A 20,597-nucleotide genomic window follows, 5' to 3' on the forward strand; every position below is an offset into this window, starting at 1 on the left:
ACTTCATATAAAAACCCTTTACTAAAAGTAGCATATGTGTTTTAAGGTGTAGATTGCACCTGTTTTTTGAGGGGGCATAATTTTTCATTACACAGGTCACAGTCCAATTTTAATTATGACATAATAATGCTTTTAAGAACGCCAGAAAGTTCTTAAATTGAATAAAATTTAGTCAAAGTGATTTATCTTGGTTTTGTCACAACCGACTCCGGTCTCCTCTATAACCTTTTATTTGGAGGGGAATAAAGAATGGCAAATTTGATGAGATTGCGCACAATCAGTTGGGAGTGGGAGATGGACACTGTTGAACAAGTCATCACGTGTCCCAGTATCTTCTAAAATTCCGCTTTAGAGGGAGAATGGGGACAATTTCTACATTTTTTTCTCGATATATAAAAATGACATCGATGTTGTGTATCTCATCACCACGGGCAAATAGATGTGCAGTTTGAAATGAATTTTTAAACAGACCTTCACTCAGACCAGGTTTCTATTTTGTCGCTTTCATTAAAATGCGTATCCTAAAAGGGGAGGGGATTATATATATATATATAGAATATAGAATATGCCAAACGGGCATATCCCTAGTATTGCATAAAATATTCTAAATAATTGTTGATAACTAAGTGAAAATCAAGGTTCAGTCATTACAGTGTAAGCATGATCAAGACAGACGATAGAAAAGTAACACGGCAAGCGAGCAGGCGACGTAACGTTCTCCTTGACTTCCGCAGGATAATGCATCACGACTATACAGTTCGTACCACAAATATCCTCAGAAAATAATACATAATCATATGATATATGATTACATATTATTTTCTAGGGATCCACCGTCGCAATTTGTGATATGCACTGCAAATGATCGAATCTATACGCAGCACAATAATACAACTGCCTACCATTTGTATTTGATTCCGGAGAAATCTTGCCCAAATATGATTGTTCTATTTTTGGTCAGGTTTTGTAGTTCCTATGCTCTTTCTCATTTTCGGCTGAACATCCACTTGAAGAGGCAGGGGAGTAATTTGGGATTCTAGGTGGGACAATCCCCCCTAAGATTGAAATTGACACACACACACACACACACACACATATATATATATATATACATATATATATATATATATATATATATATATATATATATATATATATATATATATATATATATATATATATATATATATATATATATATATATATATGTATGTATGTATACTCGAAGAAAAACGTTAAAATCTAGTTGCATAGGGGATATTGCCCGCCTCAAGTAAAATCTGACGCTGCTGCTGAGAGGGGGTACGATTTGAATAATAAATTAGCGTTCTGTGTCAAACATGATGTCAACAAAGTATAGATGACACTTATACGATACGACTCATATCTTATAACCACTGAGTATTTTGCAAGATTTGCACTATAGGATGCTTATTGACCATTTAGGATGTTTGTAGATATTTTATCAAAGAGCATGTCCATTGTGAAAATCAACAAAAGAAAGTGAATCAAGTAGTACTAATACTAAACTTTTTTTAATATAGCTGTCATTTTAGCAGAGTTTGCAACTAGAGGTTAATTTTTTTCCCTAATATTCGTACGTTAGTTTTAACAAATTACTCACTCAAAAGTTTGAACAGCTTATTATAAAATGAACAGTTGTTAGAACAAGTATTAGAATTAAAATCTGTTGAATTATTTATCCGAATAACGAATAATTGTTTCAATAACTATCCAGTTAATTAATTTGATTGATTCGAGTTTATCTTTCTTCAGCACCAACGCTATACGTATCTATAAGTCTTCACTTCTTACGTCAAGTGAAATCTGAAACCACTACTCATATTTTTATTCTAGGTAAAATATCTTCGGAATTCGTATACACATTGAAATCGCGCCCTTTAACCATATGGCCAGCACGAACGGAGAAATAGATAACCAATGTTCAAACAGTTATTCAGTTATAGCAATATGACTTTTACGGAGTACAGATATGATCGTACTCCTGTATGTTTTCTGAAATATGGTACTTTGATACCGCATGATACGTAAATTTCAAAATTTTAGAACTTGCGCACATACAGAGTGTCCCAAAAGAAATGCAACCCAAACTTCGATCGAGTAGATTTTTTGAAGTAAGAATGATAGAGACATGATTGTTGTTACAAATTTTGAGAATAAAACCAATGAGACAAATCGTAATGTTGAATTTTAGTAATTGTTTAAATGACCAGAAGTGCAATTTAAAAAAAGAATACAAAAAGAATTAATCGCGGAAATTCTTAATGTACATGTTTGTTAGTACGCATCAATATTTATCGAATGAGATAAAAACTGCATGTTGTTTCGCAGCGCTGACACTTGTAAAAATTATTTTTACATATTCAGAAAAAACATATTTTTTTAAAATAAAATAGCGACTTCTGGCAATAATGTTCCAGCAAAAATACTAGCACAGATTAACTCATTCTCGTACATGTTGGACATTAATAAAATTATTAAATTGATTTATTTGCAACAAAAAAAAATGAAAATAATTACTCACCTGTAGCTGGCAACCCGTACTGGCTTGAAGAAAGGAAGAAGGCGCTTTACAGTGTGTTCAGTGGCTCCCACGTTCTTGCAGACACAATTTTACGCACCTTATCATGTTCTGTGAAACTTTCCGAAGGATGTCCCTGTTAATTGCTTCCACTTTTGTTTCATTGTTTCTTTTCAATTGTTTTATCGTTCTGGAGTGGTTTTTGTATACCTTTCCTTTCAAGAAACCCCACAGAAATAAGTCAGGCGATGTTAAGTCTGGAGAGAGAGCTGGCCATAAGCTTTTGAAAACTATGCGATCACCAATGAACTCTTGCAGCATTTCTAAAGTTTCATTAGAGGTATGACACATAACCTCTTGTTGCTGGAACCAGAAGTCTCGCTCATCTTCTTTTAATAAGGAGATAAATTGCATAATTAAATCTCGATAGACAATGCCAGTTGTATTAGAAACCAGAGGACCTACGATACGTCGTCGCCTTATTACACACCACACACTGATTTTCTGAGGATGAAGCTGAACTTCATATAACATGTGCTGATTCTCGGTGGACCAATAACGAAAGTTCTGGATATTTATAACTATTCAAATGAAGCCATCGATGTAAGAGGTCTTATCCAATAAATCTACACCATTATCTCTATTTAAGGAATTGAACCAAATACAGTACCTCGCTCGTCAGTTTGTTATAGTTCTTGTACAGCACGAATTCTGTATGGGTGATTTTCAACTTGTGTATGGCTCTGCGAGCAGTAGTTTTAGGTAAGCCGGATTGGGCTGCAAGTTTTTGAACAGACTTCCTTGGAGAATTTTGTCATTCGTACATCTACACGGCGAAGGGCCTTTACAGTTAGTACTGTAAGCCTTCCTAGGCGATGCTTGTCACAAGCAGAACCGGTCTCACGAAATCGTTGCACAGGCCGCCATATTTTGCTTTTGTCTGGAATTCTTGAGTTGAGAGAGATTTCTTGAAATCGTGGTCCAACCGCTTCATACAAATGAGTTTGAAGATAAAACTCAATAATGTGTGTTCTCTCTTCGATTAAACACGGCTCTGTAACAACAACAATGTCAATAATCAAGGCAACTCAACACAACACCACACACAATGAAATTCGATAACCACCTGACCCGAAGCAAAATTCCACCGCGATTTGTTATGTATTTTTCTTGTTGTTAGTCAGGGGCGGATCCAGGATGGACTTCTGGAGGGGGGCGGTGAGTTGTAATACTGCTACTTAGAGCTACTTTCAAGAGCTCCAAATTTCAGGATGGGTTTTATTTATGCATAAAACAAGAAAGTTTCCTCTTGTGGGGGGGGCGATCACCCCGATCATCCCCCCTGGATCCGTGTCTGCTACCAGTGTGCGTTGTCAGCTGCAGGTAACTATTTTATCGTTTTTTGTTTGTTTGTTTGTTTGTTTGTAAAAAAGATCAATTTATTATTTTATTGGTAAATCATATTGTTCAACATGTGCAAAAACGAGTTAAACCTCTGGTAGTATTTTTGCTGGAGCATTGTTGCCAGAATGTGCTATTTTATTTTTAAAATGTGTTTTTTCTGTATACGTAAAAAAAATAGCCTTTACAACTGTCAACGCTGCAGAACAACATGCAGTTTTTATCGCATCCGATAAATATTGATGCGTACTACACATTTACATTAAGAATTACCGTGATTATTTCTTTTTTCTGGTCCTCGGAATTGATTATAGCAATTTTCATTTTTTTTCTAAATTACATTTCTGCTCATTTAAACAACTACTAAAATTCAAAGTTACGATCTGTCTCATTAGTTTTATTCTCAAAATATATTCATAGACAACGCTAACTTTTGTCAGAAAAATCATGTCTCTATACACTCTTGCTTCAAAAAATATACTCGATCAAAGTTTGGGTTGCATTTATTTTGGGACACACTATTAAGATCAAATTAAAAACTTAAGGATAATAGTAATGCATTAAATAATAATAATAATAATAATAATAATAATAATAATAATAATAATAATAATAATAATAAATTCTCATTATTATATTTTAACTAATTTCATAAATGGCGGCAGTGGCGTATTTAAGGGGGCTTCCGGGATTAAGCCCCCAAAAATTTTATTTACTATATTAAAGTAAATGAAATATCGTGCAGAATTTTCACATTTCCAGGAATAAAGTTAGCAAAGCCCTCCGAAGCAAAATCGTAAATACGCCACTGAATGACAGTACGTTAAAGTGATCTTGAATTCTTGCTTGCTGGGTACGTAATTAAAAAAAAAAATAGTGATTAATTCTTTTAAATGAAAATTAAATACAAATTTTAATTTACACTCTTTTAGAATTGGTATACTTTAAATAATTGACTGTTTTGATTTCAACTTTATTTAAAAATCAGTTTGAATGTTGGAAATTTGAGAACTTTTTGCTTAGTTGATAATTATCTTATATATATATTGTTTCCTCTATTATAAGTGATTGTATATTGTTGTTTTGAAAACATGTATTTTTATCTAAGATCTATTCACAGCACTGGAAATAAAGTTATTATTATAATAAAATAATCATGATCATGATTTCAGAAAATAGGGCATCTTTCGGGAATTTGCCGGGCCTGAGAAGATGCCAATTGATTGTATAAAGGCCCTCAGCGCCCATGGCCTGCAAATTACAAAGGGGAAAGGAACCTGAGGAAGATACCATTAAGGTAAACGACCATCGAAGCTTCCTTTTCATAGAGGGATTTGTTCTAGGGCGCTGTTCCCCTTCCCTCCGTTGCCCCTAAGTAATCTTAACAGCCAAGTTTCAAACTAGCATATTACGAAAATTCATGCTAGCCCTTGAATATATTGGATCCTCCTATTTCTAGTGACGTTTTTAGCCTCAACGCCACTAGAAAAAAAAATGGGGAATGAAAAATATCTACTTACTCGAATCGCCCGAGCACACTCCGTTTGACCACACCGCACGAATGAAAAGTAACTTAACTCTTAGCAACTGTTTGATTGTTTATAATTCAGAAATAATGAAATAAATAACAATTACTCGTATAATAAAAATTAATTAAAAACAAAGTAAGATGAATAACATTATTATGAATAGCTATAACCATAATTTTTCCGTGGTTTCAGTTAACGTCTTTAGACAATTTCCTGGATCTATACTTGCCGCGACCTTATCCTGATAGCCGAGATACGCAGCTTCAATTCAGGCGACTCCGCGCATATTACATAGTTCCTCCCGTTACACAAGTAAAACATTACTTAGGAGATCAATTCAAAGAGCTAATTGAGTTCAAGTATATAAAAATGTCAATACAGAAACAATATTTAAAATAAATGATACTACATTTATTAGTAAAGGGTTATGAAAATGACGTCACGACTCAGAATTGGAAAGAGAGAAGGAAAGAAAGGAGTGAAAAGCCGGCAGCTAAGATGCGAGTCTCTTGCAAGTGTTGCAAGATTATATACTTGAAAAATCTTATAACAAAAGCAGAGGACCAGTAAAATTACTTAATTGGTCAATGTTAGAAACCGTCCACAATGGACAGGAAATGGCTTAATATTTTTATATGATATATAAATTAAATAGAGTAACTACCCCGTAAGAAACTTCATTGCCTGTTGATAAATGAAACAAAAGAAATAACGGAACTCACATGTAACTTCGGTAATTTTTGTGCAGAGAGTAACACTGCTCTGCCAAATATCGTCTTCGTGCGTGCGTTAGAGTGGGTACGTGGGTGTACTGAAACTGAAACCATGAAGGGTGTTAAGCGCGAAGTTGAAAATATGAATGAATCCGAATTATCATCTTCTCAGTATTATCGCAAACACGAGGAAGGGAAACCTTTTTAAAGTCAAGCAAAGTAAATTGTCAACAATTTGTACGCTCGACTAAGAGAAAAATATGCAGACAAAACTATTGAAGAAATTGTTAATATGATTGTTGCCGGTTCGCTGTGGTTTACTCAGTGCCAATCTAGAGTTGCTGTGCTTTTAGAAAAAAAATCGTATTTTTAATTTATTGTGTGGGAGGGTGGCTGCTCGTATGTTTCTGTTTATGATTGACCTTTTCCAGGTAGACATATGAGAATAACTTCATTTCTTATCCTTTCTTACCTTAATCAATTGAAATGAATAAGCAAAATAGTTTTCATGCTCTCGGGTTTTAATTGTGAGAATTGCAAATACATGACGAGCGAATTTCCAATACATTTCTTACTATTGTCTTCATGAATTATTAAAACAAATAGACCAAGAAACATATTTTTCATAAGCGGCAGGAAAAGGACGAGAAATCATCTCTCCGCGCATATCAGCTGAAACTCAGAACAGCGCCAGTTGAAACCCTGGCGATTGAGAGCCAAACCAAACCACACACACACACACATACAAAGGCTTTCCTGTGAAAAGGTTCTCGCGCCGACATGTATTAATGCACTTGTGATGCGGCTCTCAAGATAACGTTGCGTTTAGTATAGATAAGTACGAGTTGATTTTTATAAGATCTCGAGGCATGTCCGGAACAAATACGGGGAAGAGATATGAAGGAGATACCCAGTGGCGTATTTACGATTTTGTTTCGGGGGGTCTTTGCTAACTTTAGTCTTGGAAATGAGAAAATTCTGCAAGATATTTTATTTACTTTAATATAGTAAAGAAAATTTCGCGGGGGCTTAAGCCCGAAAGCTTCCCCTCAAATACGCCACTGGAGATACCATACTGTACGTATAGAACCATGGAAGATTCCTTGTCAGGAGCCTTGATTTAAGGCGTCTGTCTGTCGTCCCTAAGAAATATTTAACGGCCAATTTAGAGTACATTCAACAAAACTTTTAAAGTTTATTTTCACATGCTAATACGCATTAATTCACCTCAACACGTGTCTCATTGGTAGTACGAGCAATATGTAGTGTGTATTCAACTTCTAGCCAAGTTCTCTCCAATATGCAGTGACGTGATGTGACACTTTAATGATTGTTACCGGTTGTTGATACTATGAGTAACTCCCAGTTTCTCAATATCAGAAAATATAATACTCACTTTCTCCTTCAGCGTATCAACAATTTTAAAATACAGACGGCCGATTTTTTTTTTTTTTTTTTTTTTTTCGCAAATCCTACTTCATATGCTCTTGATCTTTTTGAACAGTGTGCCTTTTCAGGTTCTTCTGTGTTTTTCGTTTTCTACCAACTAATAATCGAAACTGTCTCTCAATTATCTACTCGTAAATCATCTTCAAAGTCTTCTATTTTCTTTCTGCGATAACCTACATCATGAATTTTCTTTTGTACGATATTGAGTAAGATTTCTTATCTTGAACTATAACTGAAAACAGTTAAAGTAGAAAATTGAAGTCAAAAACTTCGAAAGTCTTGATAGTATCCTGCTCCACAAACTCTGGTTTCAGGATACCATTCGTCTGTGTCTTCCATTATGGATTTAAAGAGCCCTAATTGCTCATCTTTAAAGTTAAATAGCACATCAATTAACTTACTTCTATAGCTCTATCTTGTGTTTAAGGCTGTTGGGATACATTTGTTGACTGGAGAGCACTTGTTCTTTCTAAAGACTTCAACAGAAAAGAAGCAACTTCCGACACAGTTTGAAAATAATGCCTTATACTATTTTGTACAGTGTTTTAGACTAAATGAAGCCTATGGACATAGCAATGAAGCAACAAGAGTCTTGTATGCCTTTGTTTTACAAGTGCTTGCAGCGTCCCAAATTCACCAACTATAACCAGAACCCCATCGTATTTTTTAGAATTAGAATTTATTAATATGTGTATGAGTACAAAACAGTTACTTAACAATCTTTATAGCGATTCAGGGAGAGACCGAGCTTCTGATGTTTGTGGTTCTCCCTTTCAGAATTTATTTACATATTATAGGATGGCGGGTAAATACTTAATATACGTAGATAACACAAAGTTACATGAGGTTATAAATACTTAATAAGTTCAATGTAAAAATAATAACAATAATAATAATGACACATTAACATGGTATTGTCTCAATTTTTTTAAATACTCGTTCAGCTGTTTTTTAAATTTGCTAAAAGTTTGTAGTTCTCTGATACCTAGGGGAAGAGCATTCCAGGCCTTAATACATTGGTATATGATGCTTTTGATGCCATAATTTAATCGTGGTTTTGGTTTTTCAAGTTCTTTGTTTGTCTTTGCACGTGTACTAACTGAGTGTTTTATTTCAACAAATTGTGTTGAAAATATACCGTAAATGCGCGCGTAATTTTCGCCCTCGCATAATTTTCGCATCCCAATTTTGAAGAGCATTTTCTGTATATTTTATTTTCCTCGCGTAATTTGCGCACGCGAGGATTTGACAGTGATTTGTAAGAAACCACACGACTTCTTAATCAATTTTTTGATGTTATTTTTCTACAAATTTAGAATTAATTGTTTGTTGTCAATTCTTCCTACAAAGAAAATGTGTAGCGGTATTTTCGTGTTATTTTGACTGGGGAAAAATATTACAACATCATCAATATTATGTAGATGATGTTCACTGATGTGGCTAATTTTTTTCCTCGCATAATTTACGCACCCTTGTTTCAAAACAACTTTTTTCCTCTAAAAAAGTGCGGAAATTACGCGAGTAAATACGGTAATTGAGGATCTTTCTTGAGGATTCTGTACATTAGACAATTTATCCTGTAAAGATAAAGTTTATCTAATGATAATTTTAATATTAAAGTCTAGATAATTTTAATATGTTCAGTTCATGGAATAACGGTTCTGTATGTGCAAGAAAATGTTCATTTTTTATTATTCTTATTACTCTCTTCTGAAGAATAAGGAGCTTATATTTAAGCTCAGCACTTAAGTTTCCATACCAGGCTTCGATTCCGTATGAAAGGTATGGGTGGATGAATGCATAGTAATATATTCTTGCGATAGATTCCGGAAACATTTTTGATATTTTAAACAATAACTCAATGTGTACCGAAACTTTTTTCCTGATTTCGGAACAATGTTTCTCCCATGTTAAGTGCTCATCAAACCAAACACCTAGGTATTTTATGTTTTCAACAACTGTTACTTTTTGAGAGCTTATTGTAATAGGATAGTTATTTATGTTTTGCATTTTATGTCTGTTTCTAAAAAATACGCACTTAGTTTTGTCAACATTTAAAGTTAATTTATTACTTCGAAACCACTGTGATAATCTGTCTAACTCAAAATTAATCGATTTTTGTATTGTTTTAAGCTCTGGTCCTTTCGTGAATATAACTATATCGTCCGCAAACAAACAGCACTGGGAATTTTTCAATACACATGGCAAGTCGTTAATATATAAAAGGAACAGTAATGGCCCTAATATGGAACCTTGAGGAATTCCACAGTTTACAAGTGCTGTGGTTGATGTGTGTCTATTCACACTAGTGTATTGCAACCGGTTCTTTAAGTAGCTTTTCCTAAGATTGAAGGCGACTCACCGTGTTCCATAACATTGTAGTTTCTGCAGCAATATTTTGTGATTTACGGTATCGAACGCCTTTTTAAGATCAATAAACACATCTATCACATAACTACTCTCGTCAAGAGCATCTGAGATGTAGTTTGAAAGACTATTAATGGCAAGTTGTGTAGACTTATTTTTCTGAAACCCATGTTGTTCTTGAATTATTATTTTATGTTTTGTTATGAACTCTATTAATCTGGAATAGATTACTTTCTCATATATCTTGCTCAAAATAGGGAGTATCGAAATTGGTCTGTAATTAGTTTTACGTTTTCTTATCGCCTTTGTACACTGATATTACTTTCGCGATTTTCAATCCATCAGGAATATTCCTGTTTCTAAAGTTCTATTAATGGTATGTTCAAGAATGGGTCCTATTTCCTTACTAGAATCTTTGATAATTTTTGTGTTTATATTGTCATGTCCTGTGCTTGATTTGTTAGGTAAAGCCCTAATTATGCTACATATTTCAATTTCACTAACAGGCCTGAGAAATAGACTCGCCTCAACATTTCGAGATATATGGTGAGAAAAGTACCTGGTAATGATTTCATACTGGCCGCCAAGTCCGTCCCAACTCCTACAAAAAAACTGTTAAACTCATTTGCTACTTTTATTGGGTCATTAATGTTTGAACAACAAATTTTCTCCGGCACTGAAAATTTTGTCTGTCTTGACTGAGTAATCACAGTAACACTGACCAACATGTGCGTTTAAAAAATGAAATCTGAAATCATACTAATCACATGATATATGTCTGTTTACTTATTTGGAACAATAAATGATATAGCAAAAGAAGACAGTTGTACGCAGTATAGTTCTTAAGTTTGTGAAAGATTATTATTTTGTAGAATGTTTGAAAGTGTCAACGCTATCATCTTCTGAGAAAAATTAAGCAACATTTAAATGATGCGTGTATTTTTAGTATCATTATTGTATTTGACTTGTTCACTATAAGTCAAGAATCTTGTTTGTGCCTGTTCTACCTTCTTCTTCTTTTTTTTTTAAGCTGAGCCCTTCCATTAATACAGTTTTTTTTCATTGACTTGCGTTAACAAATAGTTTACCAAGTATATTTACAGGTCGTTACTTCGGATGTGAACTACTGTATATTTTAACAATTTTATTGTTAGCATCTAATTTGAATAAAATAAAATAGGATATCTATGTACTCTATTTTCAAGGGTGGGGCCGCGGTGGCTCAGTGGTAAGCCGGTGGGTGTAGCCGAGCGGTCTGAGGCGTTAGGCTGATGATCGTGACGTGAAGACCATTGGGGGTTCGAGTCCCTCTGAAGAGCAAGGGTGGAATTTTAACTGTCCTCGATGTTTCTGTGTTCGCGTCCCTGTCGTGTCTAGTAGTCCTGAGAAGTGGTTAAAATAGAAAAAAATAGTCAGGAAGTTAAAAAAAAGTGGTAGAGCGCTCACCTCCAGTGCTTGAGGTCTCGGGTTCGATCCCAGGCCCCGCCAAGTGAACTTTGTGGTGGGCAAACACCGTGTGCTTGGGTTTCCTAGGGGTTCTCCCGTTTCCTCTCACTTTCTTCATTACACCATTTCATTCATTACACATCATTACCGTCTTCTTTAGCCTAACCGGCTTAACCGTGGGATGTAAAACTCCAAGATTTCATTTCATTTTTCTATTTTTAACGAAATTAAATGAAGAGAGTTAAAAATATTGTTTAAAATAATATAGCCACTATTTTACTAGAGCTGGATTGTTCACATAAATTACACAATAATATTCCAGATAAATTTAATATCAATATATGTAAAATATACGATACGTAATGGACCCTGGGCTGCACTTCGAATTTATTTCTAAACATGCTTCAATAATAACTACTAAACGTTTACCTGACTCTAGCATCAGTCCCCTTTCCCTTGTCACAATGCAAGGTCTGCATGGGGTGTAATTACGCCATGTAACGGATGAACGATACACATATAATCTTTAAATAGCCCCCACTACCCACAGTCCTGCGAGAACGGACGTCACCCCACTTCCCCCTTTAGAATATAAGAATTTTAAAAGGAGAGAGAAAGGAGAATTCCACTCCCCCACGGCTGAGAATAATGACGACGTGAAGAGTGAGGTTCAATACTGGAAAAGGCTTATACTGTATGCAAAAATATCACTATTAAGATAATCAGGTATATGTCTATAACTACTTGAAAAATGTAAAAGTTTTCTAACAAAATGGAAAATTTTATTATAACAAATCCGAAACGTGTTATATAAATAGTAATATAGAAAACATTCAACAATTTTAACAAGTAATAATATCATTAATCGAAATCGCCGTTAGCAAGTAACATTTTTCCCAAAAAGGATTTTTTTTTTCCAAGTGACAAAATTTTCTGTAGTATTATTATAACCAATCGTAAATCCAAAATATAGAATTTAGAAACCTATATAACAATATAAACAAAAATGTATGGAACTCGAAGTTACTGCAAAGTGGCTTTCTTTGGAATGAAAATGTGGGAGGAAAAGATTCCTTAAATATGGGTCAAAATACATGAGTTACGAGCAACAGCTCATCTGTAACTCTATAGATTCCTCTTTTTTTTTCTTTCCTTTTCAAAAGCGGACCAAAGACATAAATCATTCATTTGAAGTCTCCACTAGCCTTAATATTCTCCGTAATTTCAATATATTAAACTTCCTGACTGGCGACTTTTCTTTAGTTTTAACAAGGAAAAACAAGAATCAACATGTTTTAACTCAAGGCTTAATTCTGCCTACACAAAACCAGTAACATGAACTATTCAATTAACTATTTTTACTTTCTTACTTTTCCTTTCGCAATGTTTTAGAAATAAGTGCTTCCAAAATATATTGAATAATAATAATGTCTTCTAAATAACAACCATAGCCAGGAACTGTTATAGATTTCAAAAGAAGTTAACAAATTTATACGATAATACGGAAAGAATATTAATTTTAACGACCCATTTTTTTTCATTCAGAGGACCTAACACTCTTACCTCATTTTATACACTGCGAAGCGCTTCGGTCTTAAAGCCAGAACCTCGGCTGCAACGTGACGTCATCCCGATCGACGACTCGCGCAAATCCAACCGAAGGTTAAGCAGTGCTTCCAACTCCAAGAGAAAGAACCAACTTAACAGTAAACTGGAGTTTCATCTCACAAAAGTTTTCCTTTACAACGTTTCATTTTATTATGAAACTTGGGTGGGTTACATAATATCCGAGGGTCGGTCAAAAAAAAATTCCTAACCATAACAAATCCCAAGTTGAATAATAAAATAATTTCAATACATTACCAAATCTTCCATAAATATTCAAATGCTAACGCCTTCTTTACAAACTTCTACAGTAAATTTTCCAATTCCTTACATAACATACACAAAGGATGATGATGAGGTATTTACAAAATGAAAAGGGTTGACCTCTCACTTTCTCGGATGAGGCATTCCTGCAGGAATAAAAAAAAATATACAAAACACAAAATTTGTTCGAACAAACATCCTAAAACATATAAATAAGTACAATATTAATAATTTACTTAACCTCAATTCTCATATCAAATCTTTTTTCCTGTGTTACCTTATGGGTTAGGTTGATTAACTTGTCTCGGTGGAAAATATTTCTTACAAAAACGAACATGGCGTTTTATATGAACATATGGTCTTTCAATATTTTCTAGCCAAACTGTATTTGGTGTCGGTTTAGAAATAAGGCGGTATGGGCCTTCCCACTGAGGGGCGATTTTTGGATTGAAATGTTTCTCTGCTGAAATTTTCATGAACCTTTTAACCAATACTAAATCATCAATATTTAAATTAACAGGACTATGTTTTTGACTATATACCTTCGCACTATGTTTCCAAGCGCGTTCAATGTTATTATTTATATTGACTAATTTTTGCTCTTTATCCTGGTCATCGTCTAAAAGATCTAAATCCATCAACCATTTAACATCTAATGGATGGTAAAATTTCCGTCCCATATAAAGTTCACATGGACTAGTCCCAGTAGTTTCATTCATACTTATGTTAATAGTAAAAGCAATTTTAGATAGTAATTGGGCCCAATTCTGTTGAGACTTATCAACATAAATACGAATTAAATTTTTAACCGATCTCACCGTGCGTTCGGCTCTGTTCGATTGTGGGTTATATGGGGAGAATTTTACACTCTGTATACCATAGCTATACAAGAATTTCAAGAAGTAATCACTCACGAAATAAGAAGCGCCATCACTTAGGACTTTACCAGGAAAGCCGTATCGAAGAAATAATTCCTGTAACTTATTACAGATGATTTTTGAGGTTAGTCGTCTTAAAGGTTCTAAAAAGACAAAACGACTATAAGCGTCAGTGACAATTAAAATATATTCAAATCCAGAACTACTAGGCAATTTCCCTGCAATATCAATAAACCAAGTATAATTTGGGTGCATTACCTTTTTTGTAAAATATTGACCCATAGGTTTTCGATTAGAATCTTTACAGGTTTGGCACAAATGACAAGATTGTATAAAATTCTTAATGTCAGAATATAAAGTAGGCCAGGTATATTTTTCAGCAACCTTAGCAATGGTTTTTCGATATCCCATATGCCCACCATGAATTATTGGACAATGAGAATACTCAATGATCGACTGAATTAAAGAATTAGGTATTACAATTCTAAATCCATTATTCCCTTTACCTTTAGTCTTTTTTAACAAGATCTTATTTCTTAATACATAAGGAGGAACTTCTTCCTTTCGCTCTAACCTATTGATAATCTCTCTTAATTCAGGATCCTTCCTCTGGTGATCTGTAAGAGGCACATTAAACACAGGATTTTGCCAAAAATTAATGAAAGACAAATTTACTGTTTTATTATGATCTTTTACGACTTCCATTGTATTTTCATCTTTTGTATAGAATTCTAGATGGTTTCCAACCCTTGAAAGGAAATCGGCTATACTATTTATTTTTGATCTTACATGGACTATACGAAATTTAAACCTCGAGATTTTCTCTAACATGGTTCCATATCTCCTTTGTCTTTTATGGTTATTAAGTAACCAAGTTAAACTCTTACTATCAGTATATACTACAAAGGGATTTGCCAAGTAATACTCAAATTTTTCCAAAGATAAAGAAAGAGCCTTAAGTTCTAACTCGTATATATTTTTACTCCAGTCAGATTGTGGAATTACCCGACTAAACATAGATACAGGTCTAAGATTCCCTTCCGAATCATATTGGCTGAGAACCCCAGAAAAATGACGCAAAGAGCTATCACAATGTATTACGAAGTTGGAATTCATATCTGGGACTTTTAAAATAACCTGACTACAAAAGGCATCCTTTAATTTTTGTAGGGCTTCATCATGAACTTTAGTCCATTTAAAAGGCTTTTTTACAGATCTTAATTCTTGAAGGGGAGCAATTAACTCTGAATACCCATAAATAAATTTAGAATAGAACGAGAAAAATGAACATATTCTGTTCACTCCTTTTCTATTCTTTGGTTTTGGTATCTCCTGGATAGCTTTAATTCTCTCAGGGTCTATTGACATGTTGCCATTTTCAAAACGAAACCCTAAATATTTAATACTAGTTTGAAATAGACAGGACTTCTTTTCTGAAATAGTAATTCCCCAATTTCTTAGTCGAGATAATACCTCCTCTAATAGAGCTTTATGACTCTCAATATCTTTGCTAAATAAAATTGTCATCAAAATATATCTCTAAATTCTTACCAATTAACCCTTCAAAGACTTTTGACATCAAATTACTTAAAACAAAAGGTGATAATACTAATCCCATTGGTACCGATTTATATCGATAGATTTTGTTTTTTGTCACAAAAGCAGTAATATTTCTACTCTCTTCAGACAGAGGAATTTGATGAAAACAAGATTTACAATCAAGTTTTGAAAAGATATTGTTGTCCGAAATACTAGATATTACATTCTCCATGTTAGGAGAAGGATAGCTGTTTACCATCACCTTTTTGTTCACCTCTCCGTATGAAATTACAAGCCGCCTGCTTCCGTCTGAATTTGTTACTAGAAAGCAGGGTGACGTGTAGGGAGAATAATCTACTTCCTCTATAATATCGTCTTTTAAAAGCTGGGCAATAAAAGAATCTAATTCCTTTTGCTTATGCGTTGGAAGCTGATAAGGTTGCAATCGAATGGGAGTTTTATCGGCAAGTTCTATTTTGTAAGTGAAATTTTTTACTCTACCAATTTTGTTTCCAATAACATCAGAATATGAAGTTAACAAGTTATTAACATATTCCTGTAAATTAGAATCACATTTTAATAATTGATCAGGAACCGTATAATTACCTTGAGATTCCTCCGGTTTAGTCTCCGGTGGATGCAATATGGACTGATCAAAAACGAATTCCACTTCTGGGTCAAACGTGGTATTAACTCCGCTGTCTCTGGTTACTGATGTCGATGGAGTCAAACTCTGATTGAAATTACCAAAAGATCTAGGCTGAGGTGTAGCTTTCGGACAACCAAGGTCGCTTAGCGGCTGCTTTCCACTCACCCCATTCCTAGAAGTATATGCAGAAGCGAGAGAAGTCTGGGCACACAAAAGTTCATCAGCTCGGATCATAGGAACCACTAACTTCCGAGCTTTTATATTATATAAATTACCAGCAATGTCTATTACGGAATTGTATTTTGTATGAAAGTCATTTCCAAGCAGAAGATCAAACTCATTAGAGTCCACGATGAAGAAAATTTCACTAAATTGGTGTCTTCCAATTTTAAAATATAGTCTTACTCTCATATCCACTGTTACTTGTACATTTCCTAAGCCAATCGTCTGAACGTTCACCTTTTCTGTTCTTATTTTACATTTTTTTCTAAGTTCATCATAAAGATGTCGAGCCAAATAAGAGTTCGTACTCCCAGTATCAATTAAGCACTTAAAACGCATGCCCGTAATGTAAACAGGAATCGCTAATAGTTTTTTCAATTCACTATCATTCTGATTTACATCTGAGTTATTTTGAGTTAAGTACTGAGATTCTAAATTATGGTTATGAGAAAATTCCGCCTTATCAAAATTTTTATAGTTAGATGGTAAAGATTTCATAGCTGGAGAAACTAAATTTTTATGCAAATTTATTGGTTCACGAGATTGCAACACTACTTGCTGTTTTGTATTCTTCGCTCCGATAAAGGAAGATGATTTACGGGGTGGTACCAAGTCCCGTACGCTACTACCTTGATTACGTAATCGATAATAATCTTTCCTATATCTATGCAAAGCGTCATAGTGTTCTGCAGCTAAATACAATTGATTTAAATCGATAGGCATACCTCTTTCAACTAGAAATTGATGGGCAGAAGGCGTTACCATATTAGTGATTAAACTACAAATGGTGGCTTCATCAAAGGACATATCAAGTACGTGAATAATCGATAATTTATTATCTACGAACTCATATAATGAATGATCCTCCCGCATGGGAACGTAGAAAAATAATCGCATGAATTGTGTTCTACCAATAGTGGAAATAAATCGCACCACTAAATGTCTACAAACTGTTTGCCAAGGGGAAGTGTCCCCAATGAACGATTGTATAACTTCTTGCATTTCTCCTTTTGTACGAGAAAGACAAGCTACTAACACAAGATCTAAAGGCAAACCCTTACCTCTGACAATACTATCAAGTTTTAATAAAAACTGAAATGTAGACTCAGTATTGGTACCATCTATTATAGGTAGACTATTAATATCATGCAACAAAGATTTATAAATTCCTTCCGAAGCAAATTTCTCAAAATTTAAATTTAACGAAGCTGCCATATTAAATGGTCGATCTCTATATTTATTTTGAAAGCTCTGACTCCCTCCTACTCTTAAATTAGGCGAGGAATTCGCAAACCGTGAACTGTGTCCCACATTACTTTGTGGATTCACGTTAAAATTTTGATTCTGAAATGGTCTACTTTGACCACCTAGTAAAGGTTCGTGAGGATTCACTTGAATATGGGCTGAAGGCCTTAAATGATCAAACATAGGATTACTAAATTCATAAGAATATCCAAGAAATTCATCCCCACTAGAACTTGAAGAATCCGAAAATCTATACTTTACATGCGTCTCCTTTGATTGTGCCATCCTTACAAGCACACCACAAAATATTAAGCTCAAAGAAACCAAAAGAATAATTACTACTATTTTTACAACCTTATCAATAATTATCTGCTTATTACACAATGACCTACTAAACCATAATTTTTGTATCCGACCCCGGCAACACTGTATTAAGTATTTTACGTTAACATTCATATACAACATTTATATTAACTCAACAAGAAAGGCATAGAATAATGAAAATATGTTATTTAATTTAGAGGTTAATTTGACCAAAGAAATATACATAATTTTTAGAATATAAAGGGGAACACTTTTTGGCTGGACCTCCCCGAACCGGACCTCGAAGCCAGCTTAAATTTGCCTTTCCAGGGCAGTGTATAAAATTTATTTTTATTTAAAAATTATATATGTAACGGATGAACGATACACATATAATCTTTAAATAGCCCCCACTACCCACAGTCCTGCGAGAACGGACGTCACCCCACTTCCCCCTTTAGAATATAAGAATTTTAAAAGGAGAGAGAAAGGAGAATTCCACTCCCCCACGGCTGAGAATAATGACGACGTGAAGAGTGAGGTTCAATACTGGAAAAGGCTTATACTGTATGCAAAAATATCACTATTAAGATAATCAGGTATATGTCTATAACTACTTGAAAAATGTAAAAGTTTTCTAACAAAATGGAAAATTTTATTATAACAAATCCGAAACGTGTTATATAAATAGTAATATAGAAAACATTCAACAATTTTAACAAGTAATAATATCATTAATCGAAATCGCCGTTAGCAAGTAACATTTTTCCCAAAAAGGATTTTTTTTTTTTTCCAAGTGACAAAATTTTCTGTAGTATTATTATAACCAATCGTAAATCCAAAATATAGAATTTAGAAACCTATATAACAATATAAACAAAAATGTATGGAACTCGAAGTTACTGCAAAGTGGCTTTCTTTGGAATGAAAATGTGGGAGGAAAAGATTCCTTAAATATGGGTCAAAATACATGAGTTACGAGCAACAGCTCATCTGTAACTCTATAGATTCCTCTTTTTTTTTTTCTTTCCTTTTCAAAAGCGGACCAAAGACATAAATCATTCATTTGAAGTCTCCACTAGCCTTAATATTCTCCGTAATTTCAATATATTAAACTTCCTGACTGGCGACTTTTCTTTAGTTTTAACAAGGAAAAACAAGAATCAACATGTTTTAACTCAAGGCTTAATTCTGCCTACACAAAACCAGTAACATGAACTATTCAATTAACTATTTTTACTTTCTTACTTTTCCTTTCGCAATGTTTTAGAAATAAGTGCTTCCAAAATATATTGAATAATAATAATGTCTTCTAAATAACAACCATAGCCAGGAACTGTTATAGATTTCAAAAGAAGTTAACAAATTTATACGATAATACGGAAAGAATATTAATTTTAACGACCCATTTTTTTTCATTCAGAGGACCTAACACTCTTACCTCATTTTATACACTGCGAAGCGCTTCGGTCTTAAAGCCAGAACCTCGGCTGCAACGTGACGTCATCCCGATCGACGACTCGCGCAAATCCAACCGAAGGTTAAGCAGTGCTTCCAACTCCAAGAGAAAGAACCAACTTAACAGTAAACTGGAGTTTCATCTCACAAAAGTTTTCCTTTACAACGTTTCATTTTATTATGAAACTTGGGTGGGTTACAGCCACTGATTCAACCCTAACATAAATTCCAACGAATTTCTAGTTTATTCATGTGTTCCGCAGGGCTCGAATTTAGGATCTTAACTGTTTCTATTACATATTAATCTATATTATTTATATATATGAGGGGAGTAGTGAGTCACTCATCAATGCACAGGCCATACTTCTTTAGGTACAAACGTGAAATTTAGAGAGAATAATACTTTTGTCATGAAACCAAGGGATAAGGAAAGATTTTTGGATATGCGTATCCTAAGGGGGTAAAGGGGGCTAAAATTTTATGTCAAGAATAGTCTCTCTCATGAATCCTTGAAGTCAGACATGAAACTCAACATATAAACTTTCTATTGTAAGGTAAAATATGTTTCAGAAGTTTCGAAATTCCGCTCCTAAGGAGGAAAAAGGGGGCAATTTCATTAATATTGAAATTTCGCTTTATTTATATCATACACAAAGTGCTGAATGTGGAGGTTCGCTTAAATGAACATAATTTTAAATCTATAATGTTTAGTTTTAATTTTGTCATGTGATGGTCTGTGGGTTAAGCGGTTGCAGGAGTTCGTGAAGGTAGTGAGTAGGCAAGGCGCAAGACATGACATTCGAGAACTTGTAATCTCTAATAGTAGTTTGGCGGAGCGGATAACAAGGCGATATGTCCATGAGAAAGAGCAGAACGAACAAAAAGTCCTTGTACGTATAAAGTATGAAGTTTAATACTGACGCCCGAATTGGTTCCTTGTAAACCGCACAACAAATTGTTTCTTCGGCTTATATTAGCTTCTAAATT

General features: G+C 34.1%; 1 protein-coding gene across 1 annotated transcript; it reads right to left on the reverse strand.

Annotated features, from left to right (window-relative positions):
• Nucleotides 1-12,075: 12,075 nt before the first annotated feature.
• LOC145660496 (uncharacterized) lies at nucleotides 12,076-19,806 on the reverse strand. Its single transcript, XM_081725616.1, has 2 exons — nucleotides 16,340-19,806; nucleotides 12,076-13,462 (listed from the first exon to the last, which is right to left on the reverse strand). Exons 1-2 carry the CDS (start codon nucleotides 18,312-18,314, stop codon nucleotides 13,440-13,442), a joined length of 1,998 nt encoding a protein of 665 aa, XP_081581742.1. The 5' UTR covers nucleotides 18,315-19,806; the 3' UTR covers nucleotides 12,076-13,439.
• Between the last annotated feature and the right edge of the window lie 791 nt (nucleotides 19,807-20,597).

The sequence above is a fragment of the Thermobia domestica genome, chromosome 9, assembly GCF_964235325.1.
Source record: "Thermobia domestica chromosome 9, izTheDome1.hap1.1, whole genome shotgun sequence".
NCBI lineage: Eukaryota > Metazoa > Arthropoda > Insecta > Zygentoma > Lepismatidae > Thermobia > Thermobia domestica.